The 10,908-nt window shown below is 35.6% G+C and overlaps 1 protein-coding gene across 1 annotated transcript; it reads left to right on the top strand.

Moving 5' to 3' along the window:
- The first annotated feature begins 2,334 nt into the window (after positions 1–2,334).
- On the top strand, positions 2,335–8,017 carry LOC111507178 (uncharacterized). Its single transcript, XM_023162456.2, has 2 exons — positions 2,335–2,631; positions 5,960–8,017. The coding sequence occupies exons 1-2, from the start codon at positions 2,412–2,414 to the stop codon at positions 6,151–6,153; spliced, it is 414 nt and encodes a 137-aa protein (XP_023018224.1). The 5' UTR covers positions 2,335–2,411; the 3' UTR covers positions 6,154–8,017.
- The last annotated feature ends 2,891 nt before the right edge of the window (positions 8,018–10,908 follow it).

Here is a 10,908-nt window from a genome sequence, read left to right as displayed (position 1 = left end):
GACAACCTGAAAGTAATGTTTCCGATTCATAATTCAAAAACATCATGTTCAAAATCTAGTTGGACTTATTCCATAAAAAATAAGTATCCTTGAAATAACCGTAAACATTACAGAAATAGTTTTATAGTTTCCACAGGCAATATGACGAACTACACTATTTTGATCTAGTAAGAATCTCATGCGAGTAAGTAGTTTGACAAAATTTATCACAATAGGAATGTTTTCTTTTGTTTAAGTTGAAAGGGGTATATTTTTTGGAGAGATTCATTTTTAGATAAGAAATGTTTTGGTTTTCTACTACTCCATCTTCATACGAAAAATGTGGGAAACTTTCAAAGGAAGAAAGAAAGCAATCCATTTCAAAATAAACTCTTTAAAAAGATGTGTAGATCATGCATTGAAGTTACTTAAAGTTACATAAAATGGAAAAAAGCCCTCTCGAAACAAATATTTTCGTTTGAACCTTAAATTACACGAAAGAAAGCGTCCTTTTTGAACAACTACTTTTATATGAACGTTGAATTATACAAAAAAATACTGTTTCCTGGTCAGTTTGTATTCCAAACTTTCATAATGAAAATGAATCAGATATCATTCACAATATTGCTACACAATACAGAATACTAAAGATACGAATTTTCCTGTCATCCTCAATGGCGGACATCGATGATTCGGAAAAAGACACTTGCCTATCTGTATCTCTAGAGTAGGGAGCACTTAGGCCACCTGTGACTCATTGTATATCCTCCCGAAGAGTTGTCCTTCTAGGTTATCGTCCATCCTGACGTTTCCAGGAAAGTGGACGGGTCACTAGAAGATATCTCCTTTATATTGGCAGGTGTAGGTCAAGACTCGACGAACACACACTCTTTTTGGGAACCTTGAGGTGTCTCACGGTGGCCTCCGCGAAGGTTTTGGAAGGTGCAGCGATATTACCGTCGTTGCGCGGCTTCTTCAACCTTCTTGCCGGTTCCTTGCTTTTATTCAAGACGAAGCTCTTGGCGCCCGTCGCAGGAAGTGCCCTTGCTGTTGGTGGTGGAGTTGGGGAGGAGGAGGGTGCACTTATAGTTGTTGCCACTCCTGTTTCCTTCGTTCTCTTTCTCCTTTTAGCCTCGGAGAGCCAAATTTGCCGCCTTTGTTTTACATCACGAGGTGATCTGCTATGTCCAGCCTCATTCCAAGCGATAGATTGGGGTGAACATTTCTGTTCATCCCCAGGTTTTTGTTTTTGTTGTTTCTGTTTTTGTGTTTGTTTCATTTATGTGTGTTCCCACGAGTAGCAAGGGAAGAGTTGGTCACCTCTTGCAGAGCCCCGCATTACCAGAGGTGGCTGATTACAATGAGGTTTTCCCAGTTCCTCAAGGAGATCATTCTTAGCCGCATATCACCCTGCGGCCATTCAGCTGTCGGCACGATTCCTTACACCTTAGCTTGGGTAGGCTGGTCCACGTGGCATGTTTCGCAAAGGCTTTTGGGGAGTTTTAGTTCCCCTCATTCTGTCATCCTCAATGGCGGACATCGATGTTTCGGAAAAAGACACTTGTCTTATTGCATCTTCAACACCAATCTGGATAACATTACAAGATGAAGAACTCAACTCCATAATGTTTTGAAGAACAATCTGAAAGGAAAAAGTGTTTTTTTTTTGTATAATCGAATGTTCATATTGTTACAAGGGTCGATCGGTAGCCGGGCGGCACGACGTAGGTGCTTTGTTCACTTAGCCAATCGGCCGATGTGTGAGTCAATGGTTCAAGCCGCAGGCTGAACGGTCAATTTTTCTTGCTATCGTCCAACTCATGTTAGGAGTCACATGTTGAAAGGTAGGACCTCGTTAGTCCTTAGCTCGCACAAGTTTCCACTTCTGAGGGTTGTCGTTCGTGGGGGTGCCTACTGCAGATGTATTTCGAATAATATACAGAAAAATTAAAAACCAATGCTCCAGTATTTGAAAAAACTACCATATTGGTTCATAAATGAATATCACTTAGTGTGGAATATAGAGGAATGTGGAGAGACATATAATTTTTGTATACAGTAGCACTAGAGACGAAAGTTACCACTGGGATTTTTGTCATTAAAGAAGGAATCAACGTTTCGTTATTAACACCGAAAACGATATGAAAATAGTGAAAGATCGTGAAAAAGGATTATTTTCATAAAGACGTTTGCAGTGTATTAAATACATTTATAATTGGATTTGATTTCGGCGATATATACTTGTTTTCGGCGCGTTAGTGAAATGAAATAAAACTGTAGACAAATTTTCTTTACCTACTTCCTCATTACCTTATGCTCGAGTAACTAGGCTAAACGAACTATAAATAAAACGAACATTAGGTTAAAAATAACTGATTTTAGGCGATGCACATCAGTTTCTCCATAGTTGATGATCCGTCAATTTTAACAAGATGAATGTCGATACAGAGCTGATGTTCGAATGTCTGATATACCTGAACTTGTTTTATTTCCCCGTGTTTGGAACGTGTGAGACGATAATGACTGCTGCCAAGTACATAAGCATCATCGATACTCCAAAAATTGATACAGATGCAGCCGTGGTGGGCACGAAACTCTCTGTGGAGTTGTTGAAAATCCTTATCTACAGGAAATTCAAGGATTTCAGAAGAAGTATGTTTTATTTATTTTTTGTTATGCTGATATTTTTTTCTTCAATCTCATAGCTGATTCATACTACAAACTTTTACTTTAAGAAAGACACAATGTAAATCAATGAAAACGTTCATACACCACACTGTTAAATAACAAATAGTGTGGTGTTGAACGCTCCAATTAATTTCCAATGTGATAACTTTTTCAAAGTAAAATTGTAAGTAAAAGATAAATTGATAGTAAAAAGTCGTTTGGATTATTTGTTCTCCAAATATTCCTATTGTTTCTATTGAATATTCCACAATTTGTGAAAATTTGAAAAAACTTTTTGTCTTCATTCCCTTCCATTGAACAAAAAATGCGGGAAATTTCCAAAGAAGGGAGGAAAGCGAATAACAACAATAAAAACTTTTGAAATGTCGCGGGTTAAACAGCTCGTCAACCTGACTTCCGTGTTAATTATTTTCTAAATGATATGTGAGATAATTTTCACTCTTTCCGAGTACCTCATAACCCATAAATTTGAAGCTGGATTAGGATTAGCATTTTTTATGTTGGTACATTCGTCTCGGATATACTTTCACAATTTCAGCTGTTTAGCATGTTTAGTTTGTTGGTGAAAGGCATAAAAGTTAGAAGTATTTTGCGTGTTCCACGATTTTTCGGTATTGTGGAAAAACAATTCATGGCTTTTGCTTCACGATAATGCACCTACTCACTCAGCATTGCTTGCCTCAGCCACCGTATTTACCAGAGTTAGCCCCCTGCGACTTTTTTCTGTTCCCAAGAGTGAAGAAATCTATGACAGGACGGCGTTCTGCGACAATTGACGAGATAAAAACTGAATCGCTGAAACAGCTCAAGGATATACCAGAAAGTGCATATCAGCACCGCTTCGAGGATTGGAAAAAACTCTTGCACGAGGGTATCACATCTGATGGGGACTTTTTTGAAGTAATTGATGAATGAAATTAATATTTTTTCAGAAAAATAAAAAATCACCTCGTACGTTATACAAAGCATCATTTGTCGGTTTTTAACGGTCGCATTAAAAGATTGTTACATTACGCATGATGATAAATTAAGAGAAGTATATTGGTTACGCTTATCTTTGCATGTTGTATGTGGTAGTTTCGTACCTCTTTAGATTTATAACTCACAAATAGTCTTACTTTGTAACGTTATAGTAGGGGAGCCCACGATGCAAAATGGGTATTTAATCGAGCGTCATAGAGACACATTAGGTTGCAAAGCTTAGATGATAAGAAGAAAAAAACTTTATATAATATATACCTTTTCATCGGTGGGAAAAGCGGCTATAGATTTTCAAATATGTAAAAAAATACTGTTTCATGGACATACTCGAGCGCGTCAGATATTGATAGCATCAATGTCCTACGTATTTTCAATAATGTTCCTATGTTAATCTGATCATTTGCATGGTGCAGGTGGTTGTACGAAAGGGTTAAAAGTGAAAAGAAAAAATTAAATCGAGCGCGTCAGATTTTCTAGGGGTGTGTTAAGTGCAACAAAAAAACTATCATTCAATAATCTGACGATTTCGATCTGACGTAAACTCGCGGCCATTATTATGAGATGCAAAAAAAAAATTCGTTATTTTGAAATACTTAAGTGCGTCAGATTAAGATATATATTGTTCATCTTTATGTTCTAGACAGGCTGTCTCATAATCTGACGATTATCTAGAGGGATTCGCCTAATCTGACAAAAAAAATTCAAATCATTGGACTTAATTAAGAAAAGCCCAGGAAGTAGCATGCAAATAAATAAGTGTATGTTTTTTAAGTAGAATACTTGTATTTATAAGAAAATAGTTTTTTTTAATGCTCAAAAAAAATTAATTTTTATAATCAATTGATTAATTAATCATCATCTTCATCTTCATCACGAGCGAATCTCTGTGATCAGCTGTGATGGCGTCATGGCAACATAATTCAGAGTGGGGACGGAGTGAGAGTAATAGATAGAGAAAAAGTGAAAGAGAAATACAAACTCGGAGAGGGAAATATAGATGTCACACAGCTGCACGCATTAAACTTCATCGACGAATTTTTGTTATTTCGGCTTCCGGAAATCGTCAAATTATATATTTTTCGTTATCCTTGAATTATTTCCTTCAAAATAAAAAAATTAGCTACGCTCGAGAATGTCGAAATGACGTTATTTTTTTACAACTTTGCTGCCCTCCCCTTTCTTTACGTCACTCTCGAACTGTCAGGTTACTGGAATATACACTTTTTAACATGTAATTAACTCACCCTACCTTAATCTGACTAATCTGATCCTTTATCCTTCACGGGTGGCCTTATATATGGGGCTCATAATTGGTGGAGACACTTAACCGAGTACAAGGTATCCTCCTGTATATTAATCTATCGCGCTTTAGTAAATCCCAAAATCCCCGCTTGGGCTCCCCTATTATTAGGACACTTTCATACGGGGAGCTTCACGTATCTTGCTCCTATGCTGGAGCGTTTATCACTCCTATCTGCGGCCCATTCATATCGAAAGCCTTTTTAGTTCCTAGCGCCTTGTGCTCAGTCGTAGAATGGATCGCACTCAAGCTGTTGCCATACCTATACCTTCTCTACCGTCGACACAAACTTGACGACAGAAATGCCAGTCAAGAATGTTTTGTATACATCATACATTCAGACAACCAAAGAAGCGATGAGGCAGGGGTTTTTGCTGCGCTTTGCCCAAAATTTAGACGGGATGAGAAAAAGTTATTCGATTATTTTCGAATGTCGTCTGCTTCGTTTAATGAGCTCCTAGACCAGATGCAGAATAGTATTCAGCTCGAAGATACTAACATGGGGAACTGTATTGAACTTTATTGAAATAGAACGATACATTATTTAATATAACTGGAGAAGAGAGGGAGAGCCGTTTTCACTACTCTTTTGCTACCCTCATCCTTTTGTATTTTGATGAAAGGACGTGGTTTCCTGCTCGAGATGTAGGAGACGTGAGACTCTCGTCCCCGTGAGGTGGCGGTCCACGTTCTTCGTCTGGAAGCTCCATTGGACTCGTTGCATTTTGACGCTAAGGGCCTTCCTCTCTCGGGAGCCAGAGACGTGAAGATCTCCGTGTGAAAGATGCATTACAGGTCATTCATCATAAACGGATATGAGCCTTCACAAAGAAACTTTACATATTTTTGGTTTTTCGAGAAAAGTTATTTCTCTGACAATTATGTCTTGCGATACGTTTTCGATGTCCCACACCGTCTCGTTTTTGTATCCGATAGATAATGATAATGAATATGACAATTGATTTGAAAACATTGTTCCACTCGTATATTGATTTATTGATTAATTTTCAGGAACCGTGACTGCAATAACAGTGTTACTCACCTTCGTAACAATTGGAACGCTATTCTACTCTTTCTTCATCCAGAGTCCGGTGCTGAAACTTGAATCGATACTAAACTCCTTGACCATAATGTTAGCCACTACAGAAGTTGTTTTTGGCATTCTAGAAATATTACCTTGTTGTCAAAAACCGCATTACTACTAGTAAACTGTATAGGCAATATATAGAGATATAGAAAAATCAAGAATATCTTGACTAAATTGAAGATTACATTTTTGGAAACAATTTTTCAGGTAGATTTGTAATATGAAATAATTCACACTAGATACAAGAATTACGGAAGCGCAAAAAGGCCCCATATTTGTATTATTTGTTTCATGAAAATTACGACTTACATCGCGAAATTTCGACTTTGATCTCGAAATTACGACTTTAAACTCTAAATTACGATTTTAAATTCGAAATTTCTACTAAAGTGGAAATTTTAAAATGGAAGTCGGAATTTAGAGTATAAAGTCGTAATTTCGAGATCAAAGTCGAAATTTCCAATCGTGATTTTCAAGAAACGAATAATAAAAATATGTGGACCTTTTGCGCTTCCGTACAGAAGGGCCACATATCTTCATTATTATTTGCTTGAAAATTGCGACTTTGAGCTATTTGAATAACGATTTCAAACTAGACATTTCGACATCAATCTCGTAATTTCAATTTCCACTTCAATCTCGTAATTTCAAAATCACAACTTTAATATCGTAATTATGACCTCATACTCGAAATTTTGACTTCAACGACTTTGATCTTGTAATTTCAAAATTAGAAATTTAAAGTCGTAATTTAGAGTTGAAAGTCGTAATTTAGAGCTTAAAGTGGTAATTTTGAGATTAAAGTCGAAATTTCCAGTTTCAAAGTCGTTATTTTCAAAAAACGAATAATCAAAATATGTGGTCTTTTCGCGATTTCGTACAGAAAGGCAACATATTTTCATTATTCGTTTCTTGAAAATTAATACTTTGAAACAGGAAATTTCGACTTCAAACTCTAAATTTCGACTTCAAACTCAAAATTACGAGATTAAAGTCGAAATATCAATTTCAAAGTCGTAATTTTGAAATTACAACATTAAAGTGGAAATTTCGAGTCCGAAGTCGTAATTTATATTTTAAAGTCGTAATTTTGAGATTAAAGTCGAAATTTCAGGAAACGAATAATAAAAATATGTGGTCGTTTCGCGCTTTCATACAGAAAGGCCACATATTTTTATTATTCGTTTTTTAAAAATTACGACTTTAAACTAGAAGTTACGACTTTGAATACCTGATATTTCGACTTTAGTCTCGAAATTATGCTTTAAACTCGAAATTTCAACATTGATTTCGAAATTTGGATTTTGATCTCGAAATTTGGACTTTGAACTCGAAATTTCTACTTTTATCTCGAAATTTGGACTTTAAACTCGAAATTACGAGATTGAAGTTGAAATCTTGAGTTTAGAGTCGTAATTTTGAGTTTCAACGTCGTAATTTCTAAGAAACAAATAATTAAAATAAATGGCCTTCTAGGCTTTCGTAAGGAATAGATTTAAAGATCTTGTTTCGTCGAATTGACGTAGCAAGATTTTCCTTTCAGTTCAAAAGAGCGTGTATTAACTTTATAATTGGCATTAGTTTATGAACAGATAAAACACAAACAAAATAAGTTCTACTTTTGTTTTTTCGGAATCTTCATTCTGTTTAGTATCAAAAAATAACTAATCGTAAACTCATTGGCTGCGTTTTTTAAAACAAGTTTAGCAAGTTCAGCATATAAAAACTACTAGATATGAAGTTTCGAATATGTAAACTATATTGAAAATGTATACTACATACTATAAAGTATGAAAACAAGTGAATACATAGAAATCTCTCCTTTCCTATGTAGATATGATAATTAGTGAGATCGTGTATAGTACTTCCAGTATTTCCTTCAATTCACATTCATACTGAACATGAAAAAAACTGTATTTAGAAATAGCTCTATTTTTCTAACCGAAATTATACGAGGTAGCTATATAAAACATGTTTTTCAATTCCGTTTTTTTTTCCTACCTTATCCTATTCAATTATCGTCTTCCATAGAAATCCAGCTGAGCATAAAAAAATAAATTGATGGATGTAGCCGTTACTATGTGGTAGGAAATCATAATGAAAAGAGAAATGAAAATTTCTATGTATTTTACCACTTTTATTTGTAACTAACGTTACTGCAATTTCGTCCTATACGGACATTTTCAAACTTATACAAGTTTATTGTATAATTTTGAAAATGTCCGTATAGAAATTCCAGTCATGGAAAGATTCCGTATGTGGTACATGCACGATGGTGCTCCACCACATTTTAGTGTAGTGGCACGGCCATAAAAGTTGTATTTCTAATTGTTTAATTCAAAGAAATAATAAAAATTGCACGAAAGTCAGTGGGGTACATTTTTAAGTCAAAAATATTCGTTCAAATCCCGCTCGAGACGCCACTGGACTTAATAAATTGAATCACGTTCGGGCTAATGCTCCTTAATGTTATAAATACCATTGCCAAATTACAACAAAATTAGGTGAAGGATATTTAAGATATTTACGAATAACTTTTTTTAATTTTTATTTCAACACCCTGTATCTTGAGAACGAAGGATTTGCGGACCCATGTTTATAGGAACATTTAGTCTTAAAATTACCTAAAGAATCGTTTGTTAAATTTATGGTACATACTTAATCAACACCCTGTATGCATCGTGAATATTTGCATTATATATAAAGGCGCATATCCACATGTACCGATTGCCCGTAATGTAACAACGTAAATGTTTGGCTCCTTGTGAGATGATACGGCTCACTTTAGGAAACATTTTGAGTTTCGGCTATATGAATCATTCCGTAACTTATCCGAACGAGGTACGAAACAACGCCGCAACAAACAGATAAAGATACGCGATATGAAGGCTAAAAACCGACAAATGGTGGTTCGCCCTGTACGATTACGCATGCCAAAGTGATATGGATGAAAATGCAACGTCTCCACTATCCATAACGTAACGTGTGATGATATAAAATCAACTCAACAGGCTAAAACAACTGTCTACCGGTGGCTCTTAGATTGAAATCAAATTGGGAATGATCAGAATAGTACTTATTTTCATCCTTTAAATTTCTTGGAATTATTTTCCAGCAGCTTGACTGCATTAACTTTTCTTGATTTTATATCATTTCTAGAAATATGTGCATTCGTTTTTTGATTTTCAAACATTTATTTACAGAGCTCTTATGTCCTGGCTATATTAAAACATTACATTATGAGGCATAAATATGTGAATCATACTTTTTTTCATCTTTGAAGATGCGTGTCACCTAAGACGCGCATGTCATAGGATCGCCATCACTGCCAGTGCAAAAGTTAATTCATGAAACCCTTTTAAGGTCTCTGCCCACTGTACCGTACCAAACCATGACTGTAAACGTACTGGCACATGCTAAAAAATATTTTTTCATACAATTCATATGAACCAACGCCCACTAGACCGTTCCGTCGCCGGTCCGGCACGTAGCGTAGCATGCACGTGCCATAACAGTATTCGAGTCGAGAATATTTTGCCGGTGCTGATACGCAACGTGCATAGCACGTAATGTTGCTAAACCGTAGGTCTCCGGCAGAGAAACGGTGTATAAACGGGTTGTAAATCATTTCCAATTTTATTCAGCAATACATTCCATTGAAATGTTGGCATTCGAAAATACTGAAACAATTTTTCCTCATCATCAACTAAATGTCAAAATAATGTCCAATATTCTCCTTCACTTTCTCGTTATCTTGAAGAGTCGTGAATCCAATAGCGTCTGGTCTTTTTTGAGTTTCTGCTTCTTCATCGTCCAAAATAATAGCTACCAATACCAATTGTCGAGCAGATAATCTCATAGCCATATTCGTTCTTCATGGTAATCTCTTCTACACGTTCACACTACACTGATGAATAAGCCGGAATAACAATACTTCACATTACCTACAATTGTCAAAGGGTATCTAACGGTCATCATACCCGTATGATATGGTCATTATACGTGTTGCTTACGGGCTTAGAACACGGTTGATCCATTACAGTGGGCAAGGTAGACCGTGTCGTGTTATTGTTCGTGTCTGATACGGTCCTAGCACGGCCATGGTGGTACGGTATAGTGGGTATCGTAATGAAATGTTCAAGATGGTCATGAAAATTTCAGTTTGAAAGGTAAATATTTATTTTATTTTTATTATCTGCATATCTGTAGCTATTCGAGTCTGTTTCCACTGCTTGAAATGATTAATAAAGTATTCAAAAAGCAGTGAGATATCCAAAACCGCGACACGAGTTTTGCTAAAATAGCAGTATCTCTAGTTAATCCCAATTCATAAACGTTTGTTTCTTGGGATAATAACGACTATACATTGTAACGCCTGAAGATGCTATTGAATTGTGAAACAAGTGTCGGGGTTTTGTAAACTTTCAAGTGGAATTTTCACATTGACACATCATAATGGATTTTCATCAAGTATTGGTCAGTTCTATCATATTTTTGATCAACAAGGAATTGAACCGAACCAGAGGTTATTAACTTGATGACTCTTGAAGAGAATCGGTAAATGAAAAATTCACATTTTGTACAAAATATTAATTTTCAAGGGTTTGGCAATGTAATGTAAATTTTCCAACATTAGGTCTTCAATACCTCATTTTATTCATTAAGTATGTTACCTACCAATTGAGGAATCTACAATTTGGATGTGGTAAGGTTGATAATAGCTCGAAAAATAACCAAGTAACAGGAAAAATTAAAAAAATAATTGTTCAACTATACATTTTATTAAACACGTGTTTAAAAAATTTACAACAAAAACCAAACATATTAATTTTGAATGGAATGAAGCTGAACACGGTCACAGAGGTGACCACAG

This window comes from Leptinotarsa decemlineata, unplaced genomic scaffold (genome assembly GCF_025532065.1).
Source record: "Leptinotarsa decemlineata unplaced genomic scaffold, Ldec_3_MD MMD2_tig00026314_RagTag_RagTag, whole genome shotgun sequence".
NCBI classification, from domain to species: Eukaryota; Metazoa; Arthropoda; class Insecta; order Coleoptera; family Chrysomelidae; genus Leptinotarsa; species Leptinotarsa decemlineata.
Note: the sequence above shows the minus strand (reverse complement) of the source record. Positions and strands in the feature narration are given on the sequence as shown.